Below are 25,029 nucleotides of genomic sequence, written 5' to 3'. Positions count from 1 at the left end.
TTTATTGTTTTAGAGATAGGGTCTCGTTTTGTTTCCCAGGCTGGGGCGCAGTGGCCTAATCATAGCTCACTGTAGCCTCCAGCTCCTGGGCTTCAGTGACCCTCCTACCTTAGCCTCCTGAGTAGTTGGGACTGCAGGCACACATCACCATGGTCAGCTAGTTTTCCTATTTTTTGTAGAAATGAGGTCTCGCTATGATGCTCAGGTTGGTCTTAAACCCCTGTGCTCAAGTGATCCTCCCACCTCAGCCTCCCAAAGTGCTGGGCTTACAGGCGTGAGCCACCACGCCTGGCTTTATTCATGTCTAAAAATGAAAACATTTATGTCTATATCTAAACACCTCTATCTGTGTTTATCTTACATATGGACCCTCCCCTCCCCGCCCCCACTAAGGTACTGATTCAAATTGTTAACAGCGGTTATCTCTCCCGAGCACACTGTGACAGTCAGTTAGGATGTCTGACAGTAGTGGCTTCAACAAGCAGGGATTTAGTTCATGTACCTGAGAGCTGTCCAGGGTTGCTGGCAGCTCCGCAGAGCCATCACAGACCCATGCTCTTTCCCTTCTTTCTGTCCTGCACCCTTTATGGCTGGCTTTAACTCTCATGCAAGATGGCCAAGGTACTTAGGCGTCACCTCTGTGTTCAGGCCCAGAAGAACAGGGAGAAGCTAATGGCCAAAGGGGTGCTAGCTAAGCCTGCCTTCTTTTGTTAAGAAAGTCAAGTCTCCATTTATTTCTCACTGCCCTGTGCTGTGCCATGTGGCCTGGCCAGCTGAGACCAGTCAAGGAGAAAGGGGTTCTGGGTAGAGGTTGCTCAACTGACCATGGTGTCTACTACATGGGGTATTCTGTTTCCAACTATTTTCCGAATTTACTAGGATAAACACGACTTTTATAATAAAACCATTAAATTGAAAAAAATTACATGAATCTTCTTTTGTAATTCTGCGTTTGATCGATGGACATAATGATACCAGGTGAGAATTCACAGATGGGTGTTTCATCATCAGATTTTAGTCTGTCTGTGAAATGCAGTCCATGAGCAGAGGTTGCAGTCACTTCACTGTGCTCCCAGAAGCCCTGGTCACTGGGGTGGGTGCCGGGGAGTCTGGGTGCTTATGGGGCAGGGCCCCCTGCTCTGAGGCCCGTTCTCAGCGAGGGCCTGAATGCCCTGCTTGTGTGTGGGCTGTGGGCTTGTGGGTGCCATTTATCCCCTCGCCCCTGGTCCCCCAGGAGCCTGCAGTGGCCAGAGGGGATCTGCAGCAGGGACAGAGCTGCTTCTCTGAGTTGGGTGGGTTATTGGCCTGTTGGTTGGCTGAACTGGTGAGGGCTCTTGGGAGGCTGAAGAAAAGCTCATTTGTTCCCCTTTTCTTTCTTGCTAGCATCCAGCACGTGTATGGAGCCCAGCACCCACCCTTTGATCCGCTGTTACATGGCGCGTAAGTGAAGTCTTCGCCTCACCTGGCTTCTTAGCCCTGATCTCAGGAGGGTGGTGGCGACCACTGTCTTCCTGCTTCACACCAGCTCCCTGGCATTCCCAGGGGAGGAAGTGGTTTCTTATTCAGCAAACACCGATCACACAGTTGCTTTGTGTGAGACACTGCTTGCCCTGTATAGCTCATCTCCGGTGGGGGCAGCGGACATGGGGGCCATAGCTCCATAGAGCCACCCAGGAGAGCCAGGGGCTGGCACCCCTTAGCCAGGGGCAGCATGTCTGTTCATGGCGGCTCCCTGTCTCCCTTCCTCTCTCGTGCCTTCTCCACCTGTCCGTTGAGGCTTGCTCTGCTGTGTGTCCCAGGCCCCTCCACCAGGAGGGGCAGGAGGGAGTGGCAGGTGTGGGACTTGGCCTTGTGCTGGTGTGGCCCTGCAGGACCGTGCCTGTCTGACAGGTTTCCTGATGTGAGGTGGGGCCGATATTGTATGTTGTCATATTTTGGGGGACTCTCATGTAAATTATACTGTCTCCAAAGCCATACCGCAAAGGCCTGCGTTCTCTGCGCAGTCTCTCTGGCCTGCACCCCTCAGCTGCTGCTGTGGGAGCTTTGCTGAGATACCAGGAACATGAGGGTGTGTGTGAAGGCTCTGGCCAAGTGACATGGGGTGTAGGTCGGTGCGCTGTCACTGTACAGGACAGTGCCTCCTCGTCAGTTGGCCCTGTCAGGTGGCAGAGGCTGCTCAGTGGGACTGTCCCTGGAGACCCCTTTTCTGTAGCTGGATCCTCACGAGCTTTGCCTGCTCTCGTGTTGGCTGTCTGTATAAACAGCCTTTGCTGTTTCACTTCACTATGAGCTAGATTGAGGCTGAAAACTTTCAAGTGTGTCTTTGTGTCTGGGATTGTTTTCTGGGCAGTTTCGGGGTAAAGGCCGAAGGCTCCCAGCATGTACAAGTAGAGACTGCTTTGTGTTACAGCTTGCTCAAGGCTGCCCCCAAGGTGCCAACCACGCCGGTGCGGGCCAAGAGGGTCAGCACCTTCCAGGAGTTTGAGAGCAATACCAGTGACGCCTGGGACGCCGGGGAGGATGACGACGAGCTCCTGGCCATGGCGGCGGAGAGCCTCAACACCGAGGTGGTCATGGAGACGGCCCACCGGGTGCTGCGTGACCACAGCCAGCGGCGGGGGCAGCCGGCACTGCAGGAGGCCCCGGGGCCGTTGCAGAGGCTGAAGCCTGAGGCAGAGCCGCCTTCGGCCCCAGGTGACCTGCGGCTGGTGAAGTCTGTCAGCGAGAGCCACACATCCCGTCCCGCAGGTGGGCTGGGCAGGGCTGAAGAGACGATGCGTGTTTCCAGCAGGGCCGGGAGGGGTCAGCCTCACTGCTCTGACTCATCGACAGTGTGTGGGTGAGGGCGCCCCGACCAGACTGCGCCCCTGCCCACCCTGCTCTCACGACCACCCATGTTCCAACCCCACGGCCCGCTTCTACTTTGACCCAGGCACTTGCTACCTTCTAGCACACTGCATGCCCCTTACTGGTTGTATGTAGTTTAGCATTGCACCTTTACCAGAAAGACTTTCCACAGGGCACAGACTTACATCCGGTTTGTCCATGGGCTGTACCAATGCTGTAAACGGTGCCCGGCCCGCAGCACACACTCATTAAAAGGCCACGTGGCTTCCATCACAGACACAATGTGCCTCCGATGCACAAAGAGTGGACGTCACAAAAACACTCTGAGGAGCAGCTGCTGAGCACCTGCGCAGTGGATATGAAACACAGGCATAATCCCACCCTTGAAGGGGTTATAACATGAATGTGGCAATTCCAAAGCCAGACTCCCACCCCGACAGACCCATGTGAACCCGTGTGGTACACATCCCTGGCAGGAATCACCGAAGCTGCCTGCAGAGGTCCAGCCCTCCTCAGCTAGCAGTGTCACCCCTGGAGCCACCAGCTGCACTACAAGCTGGTGCGCTTAGGAGGGAGGCAGGGCCTTCTGAGCCCTTGTGCGCCTCCAAGGCCCTCTCACAGCCAGCCACGAAAGCCACATGTCCTGCATGCCATTTGGAGAGAGGCCTTTGGAGGAGGCCAGCTGGTGCAGCCACGGACCTCATTAATACCCCCGTCCAAGGCCTCCCAGTGGCCAGGGTGCGTCCCTGTGTTTGCAGATGAGAAGACGATCATTACAGTAGCTTCCTTGTGTGGACAGTTGTTGAGTTTGGTGTTTGTAGGGAGGGATGACTGCTGGAGGTTTCTATTCACCATTTTGCTCTGCCCCCCTAGGTCTAGTTTTTAAAAACACTTTCTAGGAATTGATTAACTTCTAAAATGTTACAGTTCTCATTAGGTGAGAATGCTATGAATTATTCCATTTGATCAATTTTCATTTTGGAATCTAGTAAATTTTAAAGATTTTGAACTTGCAAATGAAAATCTAGTGATGGCTTTTGCAAGAAGCTTCACAGTCTGGTGACTGATTAACGTGCACACCAACTGCCTGGCAGGCCCGGTCCTGGGCAGTGTGTCCTTGCTGTGGCAGGCTCAGCGTTGGCAGGAACCCTGGGCTCATCTGCTCGTGGGCGGTGCTGCTGTTAATGCTGCGATTTGTTGCCAGCAGGGGTCCTCAGCACCCCCAGACGCAGTGGGCTCGTCTAGTCAGGACCGTGTGGTGTGTGGTTGGGGGTCCCTGACCAGCAAGCAAGCTCAGGCTGCACCCAGTCAAGGTGGGGGAGCCGTGGGATGTCACCCTGGGATGACTTATCCTGTAAGAGCAAATCAAAGGCTGCTCCAGGCAGCTTGTGGCTGGGTGATGGGGTACCCCTGGCTTTGTGGCCTGTGACTGCCTTGGGGTCGGCCATCTTTCTTGTGTTTGCTTTCTAGGCATGCCTTTGTGAGCCCTTCAATATGATAATAATGATAGCATTTATTGATCATTTACTGTGTGACAAGTACCGTAGCAAGCCCTCGTGATAGTAAGTTCATTAAACCTCACAGTAACACTAGGGCATAAGACCTGCTGTCATTCCTATTTCACAGTGGGGTATGTGGGGGTCAGCAGCTTGCCCAGAGCTGCACACTGACCTGTGGGCTAGGGCTCCAACCTGGGCATCTGACTCCTGAGTTCCCACTGCTAGCCACAGGCTTTCCTGGCAGAGCAGGGGATGTGGGGCAATATCTTGGGGCAGTTTTGGTTGTTGCAGCTGAGGCAGGGCATTGTGTCACTGGCAGGTAGTAGGTGACATCCCACAGTGCACAGGACAGCCGCCACCCCCAACAGAGACTGATCCAGCTCCAAATGTCCATGGGCCAGGGCTGAGAAGCCCTGGTCTGGAGTCCACCGCGCCCCTTCCAAAGTGCACTGAGCAGGTTGGTGACTGGGTGGCAGGTGTGTGTGGTGCGGAAGGGAGTTGGGGATATCTCAGTTTCCTGGGCTGTGGCTGCCTGTTAGTTGTCAGACCATTTGCTTGGCAGTGGCATGCAGATGGGCACATCTCTGTTCGTGTTCTTAGGGACCTGAGGTTGTGGCATGGGAGGCTCACCGGCAGTCTGGTGGGGAGACACAAGTACGTGAATGGACAGGGGACAGAGTTTCCATTTTGTCTTATTAAGGAGGGGAGATGTTGTGGGGCTTCCTGGGTCCATCATCTGATCTGTCTCCTGAGGGGCAGGGGCTGTGTCTGCACGCCTCCTTTGCATGTTTTGCAGACTCCTTAAAGGCAGGGGCCAGGTCCCATTTGTCTTTGTTTCTCCTTGGTATCCTATGTCTGTGGTCTCCTTGGTGTCCCATAAATGCTGTTGAAGTAAATGCAGTTTTGCTCATGGCCGCGTGCCATGTGGCTTTTCCCTCGCCCCACCCCTGCAGCACCCTCCTGCCCTCCCTGCTCAGGGTGAGGGCCTTGCCGCTCAGGTGACTAAGCTGTGAGTTCCATTTTCCTTTGCTGCTCGTACGAGCAGTGGTTTGCGGTTCCAAGCACTGTAGGGTGTGCTGTCTCGTGGGGCACAGCGTGGCCCTGCTGCATGGGTGTGCCCTGTGTTTACGTTCCTTGTCACACTTATGCCTCTCCCTTCAAGGTGCACATGTCATCCTGAGAGTGCCTGCAGCCTGCCTGCTGTGGTCAGCCTTGGCCTTCAGCCCAGGATAGGTGGCTGTGCTGACAATTCAGTGGTAGGGCAGTCAGGTGGCTTTTGCCCAGCCTTCCCTATGCCTGTTTTCACCTTTTGGCTATCCTGACTTCCTTAAAATGCCTCAAAAATCTGACCTTATAGCTGAGGTGAGATGCACTTTGCTTATTTAGTGACACTTGGGTTAATAGCAAAAGCATGTCTTCAGCTGGAATGCTCTGGAAGGCCTGCTCAGTGGGCAGTGGGCCGGACGAGGGCTGTCCCTGTAGCTTATTGTGAGGGGGCTGCAAGTGGTGTCTTGTGTGGACACCAGCTGGTGGCGGTTATGACCCTGGGGTAGGATGTTGACGTGCTTCCCGTTCATGGTAACACAGAGGCCTGGTGGTTAATCTTACTGTTTCCTCAGGGGATGTCTCTGTCACTTTACGTTCAAAATTCCTGTCTCATGTTAGAATGGGGGCCAGACGTGGGCAGGCCCTTAGGTGTCTTGATGAAGTTTATACATCAGTCATCTCTTAAGATCACGGGTAAATAAAGTTGAGTACCTTTAATTCTGAGACACAGTATGTAGCTGTTCTTTCTGCTGAATCTTTTTTTTTTTTTTCTTTTTAATTGACAGTGTCACTCTGTCATGCAGGCTGGAGTACAGTGGTGTCATCATAGCTCACTGTAATCTTGAATTTCTGGGCTTAAGCGATTCTCCTGCCTCAGCCTCTCAAGGAGCTGGGACTGTAGGCACATGCCACCACACCTGGCTAATTTTTAAATTTTTTTATAGAGATGAGGCCTTGCTATAAGTTGCCCAGGCTGGTCTTGAACTCCTGGGCTCAAGTGATCCACCTGGGCCTCGCAGAGTGCTGGGATTATAGGTGCAAGTTACCATACCCGGACTGTTTTTTCTGTAGAATCCCAAGTGCAACTGAAATGATAGATTCTGGAGGAGGGAAGGAGGAGCCCTGAGCATCACCACCCAAGGTGTCCCTTATTCAGGCATTGCTTCTCAAGCCTCTGAGTTGAGGCCGCTGGGGAGGAGGATTCTCTGGACGCTGCTCCGTGGGGAAGAGCACAGATCATCAGGGGAGGGGAGATGGGGCAGTGTCCTGAAGTCTGTGCCCCAACTTTAGCAGACTTTTCTGGAAATTTAACTGGGCCAGGTTCTGCCCAGAGGCCACAAGTTCAGGTTGCCTTGCTCCAGTATAGCCTGAGGGTTTCTGTGTGAATCCACCCCCTGTACCCAGACTGCGGAGGAGGAAATGGGCTCGTCTGTGGACAGGAGGGAGCTGGGGGAGTGATGCTGTCACCCCAGCTCAGCCACAACTGCCAGTAGGGGACATCAGCATGTTGATTCTGCAGCATTTGTTCTTGCTGTTTCCTGGAGTTTATTTTTTACTCTACTTTAATTTTCAGTTTTTGAAAGATGAGATCACCGGGTGGAATTTAGACCTAGTTCCAAGCCTTTCAGAGCTTCTTCCTTGTTGGTCCTGGGTGACTCTTGTTGAGTAGCCAGAGGGCCTTCGGATCTTACCTTTGGATGTCCCCAGTCCTGGGTGCTGGGTGTGATGCGGTTTTCAGGGGTCAGTGGGGCCTTTGTGTGCAGCAGCAGAAGGGGCACTGGGCAAGGGGCGGGCAAGCTTGCACTCTGATGACCCCTTGGTCACTGCCTGCCATGGGGTCAGGGTAGGTGCGGTTCCTCACATGCTTGGCTTCCTTTGTTTCCTTGGGATGGCAGTCCCTGCCTGACCCCTTCCCACGACTGTGGTGAGATCAAGGGAGGGTCCGGCTGGTGGTGGGTTCAGACGTGCTCTGGAGCAGCAGGTGGGTGCTCTTACAGCATCCTGGTTCCTGGTGTGTCCTTGCCTTTGCCTCCTGTCCGCAGTGCCTCTGCAGACTTCACCTTTCCCTTGCAGTGACTTGTCCTCCAAGCTAAGGCCTGGGTAACCCCAAAGGATCCCTGGACAGATCCTCTGGGTCATGGTACCTGGGCAGGCTCCTATCTGCAGTTCCAGGCACCAGTGGGAACATGACCACTGGCACAGCTGAGGTTGTCTGGAGTTTTCCAAGCCTGTCATTGTCTTGCTTTGATGGGGGTGTGTCTATTTTATTGATGAATAATACTCTGCCAGTGAGGCAGGTGAATTTCAGAAGTGTCAGTTCCATTTTATTGCTCAAGAAACCAAGGTCCCACTGCTCTGTGATGGGAGGAAGGGATAGTTGCGACCCGACAACATTCACAAAGGGACAGTGGCATGGCAGGTGTGAGGCCATCCTGATGGAGGAAGAACGTGTGGTCAGGAGGCACACCCTCACCCCTGTTCTCTCACCCCTGCAGAAAGTGCCGGTGATGCTGTCCCTCTGCAGAGGTCCCAGTCTCTCCCACATTCGGCCACCGTCGCACTGGGTGGGACGTCCGACCCGAGCACCCTCAGCAGCTCAGCGCTGAGTAAGAGAGAGGCCTCCCGGCTCGACAAGTTCCAGCAGCTGCTTGCCGGCCCCAACACAGACCTCGGTAAGTTCCCTGCAGGTTGGAGGACTCAAGCACTTGAGTTGTTGTGATCTGAAATCGGTCCTGTCTTGAAGGACACAGCGTGTAGTTGTATAATGCACATGCCTCCGTGTGCAGTTTACCTTGTAAGAAGTTGATGTGTTGGTATTTTCGTACCAGTAAAGTCACTAAAGCATTAGTAGTTTTTGCTGATAGTTTCCTTTAGGCATGTTTTGTTAATGTGTTTCCAATGTAGTTAATGTGTTTTCTGTCCGTTTTTCTTAATGCCCCAATCGCACTCTTTCTTATCGCTGCCCCTGGTGAGCACTTTGAGGCCAGCCATATGGATGTCCTAGTTCTTCATAGTGTCCTGGAGACAGAGGCTCATGGGGGCGCAGGGGTGACTGCCCTCTGGACCTGCTGATGTTGCACTTTCCTGCCATGGGGCTGAGGTCAGCAGAGGGTGACAGGCGTTGGGCACTGCAAGAGGGCCAGCGTGATTGTTCCCAGGCGGGCTGCTTCCAGACACACGCAGTGCCAGTGTGGATGTGCCGAGGGCAGGCTCTGAGGAATACACTTGCTTTCAAGTCCCTCTAATGGAATTCCCACTTGAATCCATGTTCTCCCATTTATGTTTCTCATCTTTGTTGTGTGGCACTCTGTGATAGGTGTTTGCTAGATGCTGGAGCTCTCAGGAGGATCAGGATGTAGCCTTGGCATGAGATCACTCATAGCTGGGGGGACAAAGTGTAAACGGACAGTTACGGTCCTGCCAGGTGCTCTGAGGGCTGGAGAGCCGGAGGTGCAACGCCCGGCTCGGCCAGCAGGTGGCGAGCGAGGCACGTGGATGGGCTGCTCCGAGCCCTGCAGGAGCCCTGCCTTTGTGCAGAGGCCAGGGAGGAGGGAGAGGGTTTCTGCGGGAAGCAGGGGTTCAAGGGGCATGGCTGAAGCAGTGTGCCCCAGCTGTGGAGGGAGGCTCTGGAACGCTCTCCCTGCCAGCAGGACACAGCTGTAGTTCTGAGTGTAGTTCTCAGGGTGGGTTGTTTCTTCTTCACCATTCTGTTTATTTTTTGAATTAGTGACACTTGCATATGTTACAACATTACAAAGCACAACGGAGTGTACAGTGACAACAGTACCTTTCCCCACCCTCCCTCAGCACTCCCACCCTTTTCACTATTCCCAGTTTCTCTTCCAGGGGTGGCCTATGCACATATTGCTTTATACATTTTATTTTGATATATTGTCTAACTTACAGAAAAGTTGCGAGAATAGTACAAGCAACTCCCATGTGCTCTTTACCCAGATTCACCAGTTGTTTACATTTGCCCCATTACTGTTCCGTGTATTTGTGTGTGTGTGTGTGTGTGTGTGTGTATGTGTATGTATTCTTTCCTGAACTATTTGAGAATCAATTGCACATATCACATCCCTTTGCTCCTAAAAGCTTCCCTGTGTATTTCCTAAAAGCAAAGACATTCTCTCAATATTATCATAGTACAGTTGTCAAAATCAGGAAATTTAATATTGATACATGCTGTTTTAATACCCAATATTATAATCCACAGCCTATATTCATATTTGCCAATTGTTCTAATAATGTTCGTTTGTTCTTTTCTCCTCTCCTCTCCTCTCCTCTCCTCTCCTCTCCTCTCCTCTCCTCTCCTCTCCTCTCCTCTCCTCTCCTCTCCTCTCCTCTTTCCTTTTTCCTTTCCTTTCCTTTTTCCTTTCCTTTTTCTTTTCCTTTTTCCTTTCCTTTTTCCTTTCCTCTTTCCTTTCCTCTTTCCTTTCCCCTTTCCTTTCCCCTTTCCTTTCCCCTTTCCTTTCCCCTTTCCTTTCCTTTCCTTTCCCCTTTCCTTTCCCCTTTCCTTTCCTTCCCTCCCCTTCCTTCCCCTCCCTCCCCTCCCCTCCTTTCCATCAGAGCCTCACTTTGTCACCCAGGCTAGAGTTCCATGGCGTCAGCCTAGCTCACAGCAACCTCAAACTCCTGGGCTCAAGCGATCCTACTGCCTCAGCCTTCCGAGTAGCAGGGACTATAGGCACGCGCCACCATGCCTGGCTAATTTTTTCTATATATTTTTAGTTGGTCAATTAATTTTCTATTTTTAGTAGAGATGGGGTCTCACTCTTGCACAAGTTGGTTTTGAACTCCTGACCTTGAGTGATCCGCCTGCCTCAGCCTCCCAGAGTGCTAGAATTACAGGTGTGAGCCACTGTGCCTGGCCTGATAATGTTCTTTCTATTTATTTTTTCCTGCTCCAGAATCCAGTAGGGGACCATGCATCCTATTCAGTTGTCATGCGTCTGTCATGTCCATTAACCTGGAACAGTGACTCAGCCTTTCTCTGTTTTTTTTTTTCCATCTTGACATTTTTGAAGAGTGCAAGCCGGTCATTTCATAGAATGTCCCTTGGTTTTGCATTTTTCTGATGTTTCCTCATAATGAGATTTGGGTTAATAACTTTTGGCAGGAAATCACTTGAGAGATTTGTATTCTTGATCACCGTAGCAGGAGACACATGATGTTGGTTTGTCCTGATATTGGTAATGTTGACTCTGATCACTTTCCTAAGGTGGTATTTGCTTGTTCTCTCCACTGAAATGCCACTCTGTTTCTTTTGGTAATTAAGAAGTGATTTGTAGAGAGATACTTGGAGTCTATGCATTTATACAGTAACAGTATATTTTCTTTCTGCACGGGAGTGGTAACTGTTTTGCACCTCACCCCTTTAAGTTGAACTATGTGTTTTTCCGTAAGAGCGCATAGAGAAGTCCTTAGTCTCTCCAGCGCTCTGCAGTGTGCCTGTGGGTGCCCCACAATTGCCTTCACCAGCCCCCTGCTGATGGGCATGTAGGTTATTCCTAATTTTCTGTTATTACAAACAACTTGAGAACCTTTCTTCCGGCGTCTGCACCTCATCCTGCGATGACAACTTCATAGAGCATCCCTGGATATAGGAGGGGAGGGAGGGCAGAGAGGAAGATGGTTTTGACTTGAGAACTGGGTGGGTGAAAGTCTCATCCACCAGGACAGGAAATAAAGGTGGCCCGTGCTTAAAGGAGCATTGTCTCGCGGTTTAAGCATGCGTCTTAGCCACTTCCTTTTCTAGCATGCCAGTGCACGTCCTGCTGGATCTGGGTACCGCCAGGGTAGTGTAGGGATGCAAAGCCACCCCGTGCCTGTGAGAGCTGGTTCTAGAGTCGAGCTGCCTGAGTGGAGAGCTGGCTCCGGTGATCACTTGCTCTGTGACCTTGAGCGAGCTTGGTGACGCCCCTGTGCGTGTGTCCTTGTTAGTGTGAGGCATGGTGAAAGCAGGGCTAATTCTGCAGGTTACATGAGATAGAACATGCAGTTGCTTGTGAGAGTGCCTAGCATATCATAAGCACTTAAAAATGTTAGTTATTTTTTATTGTTGTTATTATATTCATTTGTATTGACCTGCTTATACACTACCTTGATATTTATCAGTATAATATTGACAAAATGGTCACTTTTGTTGTCATTGACAAGTCGTAGTGGTTTATAGATCTGTTCTCTTGGCTGTGTCCCGTGGTTTCCCGCAGTGGGCAGGTGGCAAGAAGAGGGGTGGGAATAGAAGGCTGCCTGGCAGGGTCAGGCCCTGAGCAAGCACCCAGCTGGCGTCTGTGGACTTTGTCACTGAAACAACTTTCAGAAATTAAAATCATACTTACTAGTAAAGCTTTCAAGACTTGTGGGAAAATGTGAGTGTGTATGGATAGCTTGAAAGGTTAGCATGTAAAAATCAAATTCTTGTGTTAGGTTGATGGGATTATGGTTTTTTTTCTTTCTTTCTTTAGAATTCTATTTAAATATCAAATCTAAAACCAAAAAGCTAAAACCAGAGCTTTCAAAGTTAAACAATTACCGGATTTGTATTTAGCGGCAAGAGAAAAGATAGCCAGTAAATTGCCCGTTTTTATAAGGCAGTTAAGATAGCTTCTGAAGACAGCAGAATATACTGTCTTCACATTACATAAAAGACGTTAGTGGCAAATATTTGCCAATGTTGGAGGAGCAAATCACTGATGTGAGAAGCGCCCACAGAAATGATTCTACCTGCTGAATATCATTTCGTCCGGCAGACTGCTTGTTTTTCTTTGTTTAGCTTATGCTCTGTTATGAGCCTGGGGATGAAAGTAGCAAATAGAACTTAACAGCTCATTCTACTCTTAGCATTGGCTCAATATTTACTCACACAAAGACTGCCTGCTTTGAAGCCTGAGATAATGACACTCATGTTTATCACGTGTGGCTGGTGAACGGTAGTATGATTCGTCAGTATGCAAAACATGCAGTTTCCTGAGGACGGCTGAGTGCCTGCCGCACAGCAGTGGGGCCTCAGAGGGCATACTGTGTGTGACGCGCAGCTCCAGTGCTTAAGAGCTTTCAAGGCGTAGAACAAAAGCCATTACCCTTCCTTCAAGGAGTGTGGCCAGGCGCATAGTCACGTTCCCGTTCTCCTGAGTGAGCATCCGGTCTGGGCTTTCAGATCGAGAGCATTCTTAAATAGATGGAGGACGAGAGGAGAGGCTTTTTGAGTGGTGGTTGGGGAGACGAAGGCACAACCAAAAGTACGGAGCTGTACGTCCAGGAAGCAGGAGGAGGAGGGCCATGTGAGGAGACGGCCCTCAGTGCCCGCGGCTGGAGGGCAGCCCTGCAGGGGCCCAGGCCCTTGACGGCAGGAGGAGGCAGGTGCCGCCTGGGAGTTGGTCCTCAGGCTGGTTTCTGGCCGTGCCCTCACTCACTGTGTGACCTATCTTGTCAGCTGTAAAGGGGAAGTTAGGCGTACTTGCAGGGTCCTCGTGAAGGTAGTAGGTGATTTATATAAAGCTCATTTGTTCAGCCAGCATCTGTTGCGCACCTGCTGTGGTTGTGGGCACCAGGGAGAAATGGGGAGCCAGGCCCTCGAGGAGCTGCCGTTCTTGCGTGCGGAGGCAGACAGGCAGGCACACTCCCTCAGCACTCTCGAATCCACGGGAAGGCTGTGGCGTCTATGGGGAATAAAACGGTGCTGAGGGAGGGAGGAGACTGGGTGCTGCTTTAGAGTGGGTGGTCGGCAAAGATAGGGGACTTTTCGGGTGAGATCTGCACAAAGCAGGCATATGATGAGGGGGGAATAGCATTCTAGGTAGAGGGGCTAGAGTGCAATGGTCTTGTGCTGGGGTAGAGCTTCCTGTGCTCCAGGGTTTGGAGCAAGTGTCGAGGGTCTGGCCTGGTAGGGGACGGGGTGGGGCAGTGAAGCTTGGCATGGAGCGGTGGAAAGCGGTTGCTGTTCTGTGGGAGAAAGAGCCGCTGAAGGCTTCTGAGCAGGCTGTTGCCCCTGGCCTTGGGTAGGTAGAGTCTTTGGGCACCCACTTGGGAGTGGAGGTGGGAGGAGAGGGTGGGAGCTGAGGGCCTAGGCTGGGGCTGGGTGGGGTGGAGGTGGTCAGGTCAGTTCCATGGGTGCCGTAGGGTGCCAGCGTGGGTCTGGGGCCTGACTGGACATGAATCAGGCAGACTGGGGAGAAGGAGAGGGACAGGATTCCCATAGCTTTAGAGCTTAGGAGCTGCAGGGATAGGGGAACAGCTGATGGACACAGAAACCAGAACACAGGAGACAGTCATGTCCTCATGAAACAGAAAGCTGGGGAAAGCAGTGTATCCAAATAACTGCATAATTACTGCCATTTCGGGGCCCTTACTCTGTGCTGGGCACAGTGCTTTAGACATTATGTTATTACCAATAAAACCCCCCAACCCCCAAGCACCACCTGTCCGCCCCAGATTAACAGCTGGTTTCCAGCTGAGAAGCCTGCGTCTGAGGCCAAGGGGATGGTGAGCCCTCCAGCCCTGCCATGGGGGCAGAGCCGGCTGGGGTCGGGCCACCCTGGGCTGGGCTCCCAGCCTCCAGGTTGCACATTTCTGGCTAGTGTAGACAGTGGGCATTCTCAGCACTCTGCAGAGGCCTGAGGAAGGAGGGGCCTTTCCTCTCCCATGGGCCTCATTGGAGAATTGACGTCAGGTCCAGGAACAGAGGGCTGTGTGGACATGCAGGATGGCCAGAGAGAGCTGTGGCCGGGAGCGCGTGGTCCTACAGCCCAGGCCTTGCTGGCCAGTGTCCGGTTTCGCCCTCTAGTGGCCAGGCACTGGCCTTGCAGCCGGTGCACATAGGACTGCAGGTGTATCTGCATTAGGGTGGGGGTGTGCTACTCGAGTGTGCCAGTGGGTGTTCTCCGTGTGTACTGACAGGTGAGGGCAATCTCAGAAGAGAATGATAACATGAGGGGCAAAGATGAAATCCCTAGCTAACTCAGTCTTGCTCTGGAATCTCATCAGGGAAAGGCTTTTGCAAGGAAAGCAGCCCCACTTTGAGCGACCAAATGCAAAGACTCCAGGGCAGAGGAAATACATTCATGCTTAGTCTTGGTCATTTTACATAGCCCCACTTCCAGGACCCCTTCTGTGCTTCAGTGCCCAAGCCACGCTCGGCTCCTTGAGGGCCCCTGAGAATGTAATGTGATGTAATGTGCCTCTTCACCCGCCCCGGCCCCTCTGCTGGGCTGACTGCCCTTCCTACCCTCTCCAGCTGCTTTGTAATTTTGACCTAGTGGCTTAGTTAGGCCCATTTATATCCTGTATCTAATCAGGTGTTGACAGCATTTGTTCTTCAGCCTGAGCCTGCTAGTGCCAGCTCAGCTAGAGGTGAACTTTCCTTAGATCAGCACTGAGGACAGTTGCCCAGTGCCAGCAGATTCTGGAACATGGAGTGTAAGTGGCAGTCCCACTTGGGCTGTCAGGAATCACAGGCAGGGTGCCTTTGAGGCTGGCTTTGTCTCAGCTCATGTGGTTTCACTTTTAAGTGAAACAAAGAAGGTTTGAAAAGAGGGCTGATGAGTTTGTGAGTTGCCTGGGCAGGTGTCTGGGGTTCTTTCCCAGCAGCTCAGCACGTGGTGCGGCTCCACGTGCTGAGGGCACCAGGGCAGGGCTGCACTGCTGGCGTGTAGGTTGCTGTCGCCCTGGTGCCTTGGGTGGGGCTGGCACATAGTTGGTGTGCAGCGTGCATCTGCGAGGTGAGTGGTGTGACTGTGGCAGCATTATGTGGGGCCTTTCCCCATGGTCACCGTACCTCATTTCCTGGATGTGGGTTGGCTCAGCCTCGCCTTGCCGGGGAGCGGCGTGTTTGCTGATTTTAACTGTCTGCGCAGGGTGGGAGCTGGTGTGACAGGGTGCAAAGAGCACGAGGCCAGCAGTGGGGATCCTAGTCCTGCTCCCGGCCTCCCTCGACGTGGGGTCTGACTGCGAGTGAGAGCTGCCCTTCTCGCAGTTTGCTCATTGTCAGTGACGAGCTAGATCTCGTGGGCCTGGTTTTCTTGGCATGTAGTCCTCTCACTCCCTAACTGTCCCTTCCACCTATTTCTCCTGGATTCCCCCCATTTTGGTTTTCTTTTGTTGCCTTGCTTCTGGTAATCCAGGGGGAACACTGGTAAAGCAATTGCCTTCTCTCTGCCCAGTGTCTTTTAAAAGTTAGTCTATTTTTAAAGGCATTTTCCAGATTAAAGGATGTCACCTGTGTTTGATTCATGATCCCCCTACTTTCTTCTACACAGCCTCCTCCCCCATCTCTGTACATGGCAACACCCTCTGTCCAGTCCTCCATACACCCCACCTCTAACCTGTCACCAAATCTCACAGACTTCCTATGCTCAACACCTCCACCCTGTGCCCTGGCCCCAGCCACCGCTGTCTCACCCGATGGTGGCAGTAGCCTCCCCCTTGGCCCCTACAAGTCCCCTTGTGCCCAGAATCGTCCACAGCAGACCATGATCTTGTAAAAATGGAATGTACATCAAGTGCTTCTCAGAGCCATCCTGTGGCTCCATTTCACCAGGGGGAGGCTGGCCACAGGCCGGGTGATAGCCTTGGAGGCCCGCCACACTCAGTCCCTTTCCTCTCAGGCCTCACTTCCTCCTCCTGCCCCAATCACACCTGCATGCCCCTCCCCCAGGGCCACTGCCCTTTCTTCCTGCTGCCCTGGGTTTCTGCATGGACTCACTGCCCCCAGATCTCTGCTCGGATGTTGTCACCTCTTCATCAGGGTCTCCGGACTGTGCCGTGTGAGGCAGCAGCATTTCTGCCCTCAGCACACCTTGTCCCCTCGTGCCCTTGTTCTGCTTTATTTTTCTCTAGAGCGTTTGTCTTCCTCAAACATGGCGCTGTCCTCAGGGCCTTGCACAGAGAGTGTCACATGGTAGGCACTGTCATGTGCTGTTGTTGACTGACTCTTGGACTTTACTCTCCTTTCTCTGGGGCATACATGGTCCTCCCTCTCTGGTTTTATTTTGTTTTTTTAAAAAATTTAATAAGTAGTTATTGCTAATATGCAAATGACAGCTCAACAACAATATAATTATACTTCCTTTAGCCGGGAACAGGGTTTTTAAACTCCATGGCTCTTAGTTTGCATCTTCTGTCCTGTGGGTTTCCCCAGCCTCATGGAAGCTTTGCCTGCCTGCCCCCCAAAACTTTGCCCAGTGCCCAGGCAGGTTTTTGCCCAGGTGTTCCCACTTAGGACAAGAACTATGCCTATTTCTTTTCTCTGCATCACTTTCTCACTCTAGGGTTTTTGTCTTCATCATTAATGGGAATGTTATTAAAAGTTAGAGAAATGGGAAAGTAATAAAACCAACAAACCAAAATTGCCACTGTTTACACGTGCTATATTTATTACAGTATGTGCCTTCTTTCTGCCTCTTATTTAATGCCTCCTAATTGGTTCTTACTAAGCCTTCAGAGCTCCCTAGCAGAAATTGCTCTTGCTGGTTATTTTATTTGTGGTACAGTCTGTTGGGCTTCAGTAAGGAAGTGTGAGAACCTCAGATAAACACGTTGACTCCTGACTTTTATTGCATTGCCAGTAACCTTTTTTTTTTTGAGACAGAGTCTCGCTTTGTTGTCCAGGCCAGAGTGAGTGCCGTGGCATCAGCCTAGCTCACAGCAACCTCAAACTCCTGGTCTCGAGTGATCCTTCTGCCTCAGCCTCCCGAGTAGCTGGGACTACAGGCATGCGCCACCATGCCCGGCTAATTTTTTATATATATATATCAGTTGGCCAATTAATTTCTTTCGATTTATAGTAGAGACGGGGTCTCGCTCTTGCTCAGGCTGGTTTTGAACTCCTGACCTTGAGCAATCTGCCCGCCTCGGCCTCCCAAGAGCTAGGATTACAGGCGTGAGCCACAGCGCCCGGCTGCCAGTAACCTTTTGTTTTGGTGATATTTTCACTGCTAGATGTGGTATTTGAACTACATGTAGTATCACTTAGCTGAAAGTAACCAAATTAAATATGATTTGGTAAAAGTTAAGAATTTTGCTTACTATCTACAGTAGAGTAAGCCTTCAGTTTAATAGGAAACCTTTCATTATTCTTTCAGATAACTTATTTCTATTGAATGACACTTTTTAATATGTAATACTAAAAGCAGATAATTAAAACGTGCTATCACTTCTAGGCCTGCCCTACAGGAAATACTCAGGACTGCATATCACATGGAAAAGCACAACCCACCAGTGTAAAAACACCCAAAAGTTAAAGCTTATAACTCTAATAAAATAATAGCACAAAAGGGAAAACACAACAATAAGATATCACTCAACATGATGAACAGAAGAGCATCCCAAATGGCAATACTAACACTCAGTGTGAATGGTCTGAATGCTTCACTTAAAAGATATCAACTGGCTGAATGGATGAAAAAATACAACCCAAATATCTGCTATCTCCAGGAAACACATCTAACTCACAAGGACTCACACAGACTCAAGGTAAAGGGGGAAAAAAAACTCCCATATTCCATGAAAGTGGAAATCAAAAGAGAGCAGGTATAGCCATTCTCATATAAGAGAAAATAGACTTTAAATCAGTAATGGTGGCTGGGCACAGTGGTTCATGCCTGTAATCCTAGCATCCTGGGAGGTTCACTTGAGGTCAGGAGTTTGAAAGTAGCCTGAGCAAAAGTGAGACCCCATCTATACAAAAAAATAGAAAAATAAGCCAGGTGTGGTGGTGTGCACCTGTAGTCTTAGCTACTCAGGAGGCTGAGGCAGGAGGATAGCTTGAGGCTGGGAGTTTGAGGTTGCAGTGAGTCATGATTATGTGACTGGCACTCTAGTAGGGGTGACAGAGTGAGACTTGATCTCAAAAAAAAAAATCAACATTGGAAAAAAAAAAGACAAAGATGGTCATTATAAAATGGTAAAGGGAGTAATTCAGCAAGAAAACATAACGATCCTAAATATATGTGCACCTAACACAGTAGCTCCCAGATTCATAAAGCAAATCCTACTAGATCTAAGCAAAGAAATAAACCGTAGCATTGTAATTGCCAGGGACTTCAACACTCCACTGACAGAGCTGGGCAGGTCATCAAAGCAGAAAAATCAATAAAGAAACACTGGACTTAAATGGGTCTCTAGAACCAAATGGAACTAACAGACATTCTACCCTCAAACAGAACATTCTACCCTCAAACTGCTCAGTATACATTCTTCTCATCAGCACATGGGACATTCTCCAAGACCGATCATATCTTAGGCCGTAAAATATGGCTTGGCAAATTCAAAAAAATCAAAATCATATCATGTACTTCTCAGACCTTAGTGCAATAAAACTGGAAATCAATTCCAAGAGAAACACTCAAATCTACACAAAGTCATGGAAATTAAACAATCTGCTGAACAATCCTTGGGTCAATGATAAAATTAAGATGGCAGTCAAAAGATTGTTCGAACTGAACGACAAAGGGAACACAAGTCATCAAAGCTGTGCGACACAGCAAAAGCCGTGCTAAGGGGAAAATTCATAGCCTTAAATGCCTCCAATCAAAAAAAAAGAAAGATCACAAATTAACAACCTAATGTCACATTTCAAGGAGCTAGAAAAGGAAGAGCAAACCAAACCCAAAGCCAGCAAAAGAAAAGAAATAACAAACCTCAGAGTAGAACTAAATGAAATGAAAACCAAAAATCCAAAACAAACAAACAAAAAACTCAAACAATGCAAAGGATCAACACAACAAAAAGTTGATTCTTTGAAAAGATAAATAAAATTGATAGACTTCCAGCTGGATTAACTAGAAATAGAAAAGACCCAAATAAGCTCAATCAGAAATGAAAAAGATATTACAGCTGATTACACAGATATACAAAATATCATCTGTGAATATTATGAAAATTTCTATGCACATAAACTAGAAAACATAGAGGAAGTATTTAAGTTCCTGGAAACACACAACCTCCTAAGACTCAATCAGGAAGAAATAGAAACTCTGAATAGACCAATAATGAGCAGCAAGATTGAACTAGTAATAAAAATTCTCCCAACAACAAAAAGCCCTAGACCAGGAGGATTCACAGCCAAATTCTACAAGACTTACAAAGAAGAACAACTGGTGCCTATCCTACAGAAATTGTTCCGTAGAATTGAGAAGGAAGGAATCCTCCCTAACTCATTCTATGAAGCCAATATCACCTTGAGACCAATGCCAGGAAAGGACACAACAAAAAAGAAAACTATAGGGCAATATCCCTTATGAATATAGGTGCAAAAATCCTCAAGAAAATACTAACAAACCAAATTCACAACATACCAAAAAAATAATCCACCATGACCAAGTGGGTTTCATCCCAGGGATGCAAGGATGGTTCATCATATGCAAGTCAATAAATGTGATTCATCACCTAGACAAGTTATCTTGTTTGTTTGGCATTTATTCTTTGTGATAATTAGGGTGGCAGGATCCCCAGGATTCCCATTTTGCATGTGAGGAAACTGAGGCTCAAAATGGAAGAGGACCTGCCTAAGATTAGAAGTGAGCTGGTAGCAGCAATCCTCATGTTTAATACAAGGTTCTTTGTATTGTGCACTGCTTTGCTTGCTTTCATAGGACACGAAAAATTCTCCTGAGAAATTTGGCATGGGATTAAGTTGTGATGATTAAAATAAGAAAACAGGAAGAAATTTCTATTGAATAGAAAGGCAAGTGATGGAAGATGAGAAATAATCCAGTTGCTATCACAACTGGATATATCACAGGAAGTTGAACTTTAAATCGGTTGCCAGGAATAAAGAAAATAGTGGGTTTTGTGTAGGGAGATGAAGCATATCACCTTTGTTCTGAACTTTATTGTGTGGGGTGAAACATTGCCAGGTAAGGCTTTGGTTTTGGTTTTTAGCCAGCTCATGAAATAATACCAAATAGGGAGGCTTTCTGTGGAAATCCCAGACTGTGTTCAAATTGGTTGTAAAGGGAAAAAGTTCAGGTTTGCTTAAAATACGTAAAAAACAGAATATAGATTTTCTGGGATAAGATATTCTAAAAAAATAGATTAGTGTATTAATCTGCTTGAGCTGCTGTAAGGAAATACCACAGCCTGGGTGGTTTATGCCTCCGTTGGTTTATGCTTTGGAGGTGTGGCCAGACCACTGTGTGGAGTGGTCATTGAAGTGCCCGGTGCACATGGGCTCGCCGGGCCAGCTGCTGCGGCACCACCGTCTTTTTCCCGTGTGTCCTTCCCACCCTGATCTTCACAGAGGACGGTGAAGGTATAGATGCAATTTGTTGTCCTTTTCTTCCAGTTAATGTCATGTCATCAGCCTTTCCCGTGCTGCTATGATCCTCATAACCATCATTTTTAATGGCTATATAATGTTTTGAAAGTGATCTTAATTTAGAATTATTATTAAAATTGTATATCTACCTAAGTCAACATTTAATTTACGTACTTAATAAAAATTTAGACGTGTTTACCAGTGTTCAAAACACATAGCATCAGCTGTACTGATGGAATGCTCGTGGGTGTTCTGGAGGAGGAGGAGGGTGACAGTACTCCAGGGCTCACCACTCAGAGTGTGGGAACTGGGAATACTTATTTTCATTTTTTATTTCCTAGTTTTTTTTTTTTTTTTTTTCCTGCCTCAGGTTTATTTGTACAAATAGTACAGGGGGACCCCAGCCCCATGCAGACAGCAGCCCAGGGGTCACACCAGTCCTTCTGTCCTCATGTTGGCAGACAGAGACTTCTACTCTGGAGCCTTTGCAGGGGCCTGGGCACCTTTGGGAGCCTGAGCTGGGGCTGGAACTGAAGCTGGTGCTGTGGCTGAAGCCGCGGACTGGGCCTTGGTTTGATATTTGGCCTTTGGCCGGCAGAGCCTGAGACCCTTGGCAATGCGCGCGTGAGCACGCTTCCCAAGCTTGGGGTGGGCAATGTAGGCAAGTCGACTGAGCTTGCGGCTCATGCCCTTTGGGATCTTAGCCTTAACCTCCTTGGGCTTTACAAGGGCCTTGATAGCTTCAGCACGTGCACTCATGGCCTTGGCGTTGTTGGCCTGCATCTTCTTCAGGCCCTTCTTGTTGTGCTTCTTGGCGAAGCACATGTTCCTCAGGAACTTGGGGTCCACCCCCTTAAGAGATTCGTATCTTTGTGATCGGGGTTTCTTGATGCCATTTCTGTGCCACTTTCGGGACTGGTTGTGTGTGGTGTGGTTTTTGGACTTGGCCATGTACGTGTCTACACCGTAACACACGTCTGCCGAAGAGCCTGGGACCGGAAGAGCTATTTCCTAGTTTTTTTCTAAATTGAAAAAGCTACATTATACAAAGTTAAAAAATTAAAATGGTCCCTAGAGGCTTACACACTGACAACTGAATCTCCCCCTATTCCAGTAGGAGCCCTTCTGTCCCTGACTCCTTTCGTACTGTCCTCTTCATATTCAAGAAAATATATTAGACGTGTATTAATATATTTCTCACTCTACCGCATTTTTAAAAAAGTACAGATGGAAGCATATTAGCGTTATGTGCCCTTTTTCTCACTTGAAAAATAAATCGGAGAGTCCAAGAGCAGGTGATATTTACTACATATGCATAATCATTCTTTATTTTATTCACAAGTGTTAAATGGCATAAAAAGCATCAGACTTTCAAGTAAAATATTCTTTTTTAAAAAATTGAGGTGAAATTCAAATAACATACAGTAAACCATTTTTAGTGGCATTAGTGCATTTACAGTGCTGTGTAACTCCCGCCTCAAATACTCTTAATGCTAAAGAATTGGCAGATACGTAGTCATGGGGAGAAGTTTTTTATATAATGGTAATTACATAATTGAGGACTTATTCTTACAGTCAAATGAAGAGATAGGTCTTCCTTCAGAACCCTTTGGGGTGCCCCTCTCCAGGGGTGCCCCTCTCCAGGGATGCCCTTCTCTAGGGGTGCCCCTCTCCAGGCACGCCCCATGGTCATATGCTCTTCAATTAAGGATTCAATTACTTCTGGAAAATATGGTACATCAAATCTGTCTTTTTGTCCTCGTGAATACCGAGGGGACAGCTAAGGTGCTTAGAGTTTGTATTCTGACACCCAGAATAATAGAAGCAGCTCAGATTAATCTGTTAGCAGCACAGCGTTATGAAGGGAAACAGTGTGCGGTCTAGCTGGTGGGTTCTCTTCCCTTCGTGGTTAGCAGGACACCAAGCTTCACAAGACCGGCCTTACCAGGTGTACATTTCCGGAGCACCTGCAGGTGCTGAGCTGGACGCCCATCTTAGTTCATCGAGCCTGGGAATCATCAGGAGTAGGTGGTGGTCTTTGTGGCTCTTGGGTAGAAATGGCTTAGTTGGAACTGGACGCACATCTATCTGACATAGAGTTTGTGTGCAGGCTACTCTGTCAAGCTGCATCTTGCGTGGAACTTGGGACTTAGGTGGGTAGAGTTAGCCAGTGTTTTGGGAAAATTTGGAAAATTGCTTGTTCACTTGTTTTTATGCTATCCAGGGTCATCGTCATCCATGTGAGACACTACCCAATAACTCTTTTTAGGTGTTGATGGAAACAGCCAGTCTTCAGAGGCATCTGAAGGACAGGAGAGGTGTAGCCAGCCCCTTCTCTCAGGGCTGCCGATCCTGTGTGTGAGAAGGGACCCTCCTCTGTCCCAGGCCCCCCACTTCAGGGGTGTGGGCAGTGCTCTGGCAGCTGAGGGCAAAGGTGTCTGCACTGCTGGAGAGCGTGCAGGCCATGGCCACATGGCTCGTCGTGATGACCACAAACTCACAGTCTCTCCCTGCCGAATGCTGAACCCTTTGGAATTGAACGATTTCTTTGGAAGAATAGATCTTTTATGAGATATTGATAACATCCTTCATTTTTGTTGTCCTCTCTACCGTATACTAGTTGTTCAAGAAGTTTATAATGTAAAGAAAGAGGAAGTGTACTGGGTCAGAAACCAGGCATAGGGACCCTGTACCCTGGGCGGCTCAGTGTTCCTGACGCCCTGAACACCTTGGTTTGTAGTTTGAAGTATGACCCACTCCATCTTTCTTTGAGGCTTGCACCCTTTTTTCCTTATATTTTGTTCTGGTTAACGTCATTTGTGTAAGGTCTGGCATATTGAGTGTGCTGAAAGCTGTTTGTCGGATGGATTCTTGTGCCAGTTAGGTGAGTTTAACTTGCTCTGTGTCGTGTCCAGATGACTGGCCACAGCTGGGCCAGCCACTCGCTCCCTCATTGCCTTGTTTTCCCACGTGTACGCTCCACAGCTGGCCCCTTTGGAGCTCCCAGGTTGTCCTGTGTTCCCAAGGGCCAGCCCTCAAGGAAGACAGGCTTTTATCCTTAATCTGCAGCCAAGGGCTGGGCTGCTGGTGTCCCCAGGCCATGTTGCGACCTGCAGCCAGCCTCAGTGGCTCTTGGCCTCACGGGAGCATGGTCGGCATGGGCCAGCCACATGTCAGGGTCTAGTCACTGGGGTCCAGGACAGGCTTGTTACTAAGCGCCCTGCAGGGTGGCAGACTGGCCGCAGGTTCCTGTGGGTGAGGGGACCCTGGACATCAGACGTTCAACGAGCTTGTTTTGGCCAGGCCCAGGTCCAGGTGCCGGCTAGTGACTGAGGCCGGCTAGTGCGGAAAGCTTCAGTGCCTGTTCCTGGTGGGGAGGGCCTGTGGGATGGAGCGGTGGGGAGGTGACAGGGGGCAGATTCTGTGGTCGGGCAGACCCAGCAGAGGGGTACTGGCGACAGAAAGCCAGCTTTCCACATCTCTCCCTTTGCCCGTCAGACACCGGTAGGTGGTTGCTGAGCGCCAGCCCTGTGCAGGATGGCGCCGTGCACTTGAGTGTGCTGTGTAGGCCCCAGGGGCGCGTCCTGCCTTGTGGGTGTGATTTCAGTAGCTGGGATGGGACAAGGCTGCCCCAGGCCAAGGGACTAGCTTAAGAAGAGTTGGGGAAGAGGCAGGGAGGACAGGGTCTGAGCAGTGAGGATGGAGGCAGCCGCAATTCCAACAACATTTTAACGTGCTACATGCTAAGCACATTGTGTGCAGTATCCATGTGATTCCTAGAGACTCCTAGAGACTTACAGAGGCTCAGGGTCACCCAGCTAGTTGAGCCTGCACTTAAAGCCGTGTGTCAGAGGGAGCTGGCATGCCGTCTCTTGCACCGCAGGAGTGATAGTTCTGTGAAGGAAGCCGTGGTAGGAAAAGCCAGAAATGCAGCTGGGGCCTCGTCTTGGAAGGTCTGGCCTCCCAGGCTAAGGCTTTGGCTTTGAGGCTGCCATGGTGCTGTGAAAAGACCACTGGAGACAGGGAAGAGGTGCGGGATCCTGGCTCACGTCCTATCTCTGTCGGCTCAGACATTCTAGCTTCCTAACCCAGCCTTTCCCTTGGTTTCCTCATCAGTAAAATCAAGGAATTGGTGCCGATGGTTGCAGAGGTCTGAAAGTCTTTGACACTCGGGCTTTGTTCTGTGGGTAGTTGGGAGCCATGGAAAGTTTTGGGGTGGGGAAGTGGAATGATGGGAACTGCTTTGGGGAGGTTATTCAGACTTCTTTTGTGATAATCCAGTAATACTGCCATCTGGCTGGAAGTGACAACGTGGGTGACACTTTGAAATCCGCAGCAAGTGAATTAGCTGCACTCTGAACTGTAGCTGTGCCATTTCTG

The 25,029-nt window shown here is 49.5% G+C and overlaps 2 protein-coding genes across 3 annotated transcripts in view; one reads left to right on the top strand and one right to left on the bottom strand.

Annotated features, from left to right (window-relative positions):
- Window positions 1–25,029, top strand: part of TBC1D22A (TBC1 domain family member 22A) — a 357,816-nt gene that overhangs the window by 18,269 nt on the left and 314,518 nt on the right. For both annotated transcript variants that reach the window (XM_076006907.1, XM_012756888.3), the window contains exons 2-4: window positions 1,384–1,440; window positions 2,411–2,748; window positions 7,889–8,065. In XM_076006907.1, coding sequence (XP_075863022.1) covers window positions 1,384–1,440; window positions 2,411–2,748; window positions 7,889–8,065 — 572 coding nt within the window. The remainder of the gene's footprint in view (window positions 1–1,383; window positions 1,441–2,410; window positions 2,749–7,888; window positions 8,066–25,029) is intronic.
- LOC142873312 (large ribosomal subunit protein eL29-like) lies at window positions 20,991–21,623 on the bottom strand. Its single transcript, XM_076006906.1, has one exon. It carries the CDS (start codon window positions 21,598–21,600, stop codon window positions 21,121–21,123), a length of 480 nt encoding a protein of 159 aa, XP_075863021.1. The 5' UTR covers window positions 21,601–21,623; the 3' UTR covers window positions 20,991–21,120.

This window comes from Microcebus murinus, chromosome 10, assembly GCF_040939455.1.
Source record: "Microcebus murinus isolate Inina chromosome 10, M.murinus_Inina_mat1.0, whole genome shotgun sequence".
Taxonomy (NCBI): domain Eukaryota; kingdom Metazoa; phylum Chordata; class Mammalia; order Primates; family Cheirogaleidae; genus Microcebus; species Microcebus murinus.
This window is presented reverse-complemented; position numbering and strand designations above follow the sequence as displayed.

Excerpts from the sequence above, each read along its gene's own strand:
- LOC142873312 (XM_076006906.1), bottom strand. The coding sequence starts at position 21,600 with ATGGCCAAGTCCAAAAACCACACCACACACAACCAGTCCCGAAAGTGG.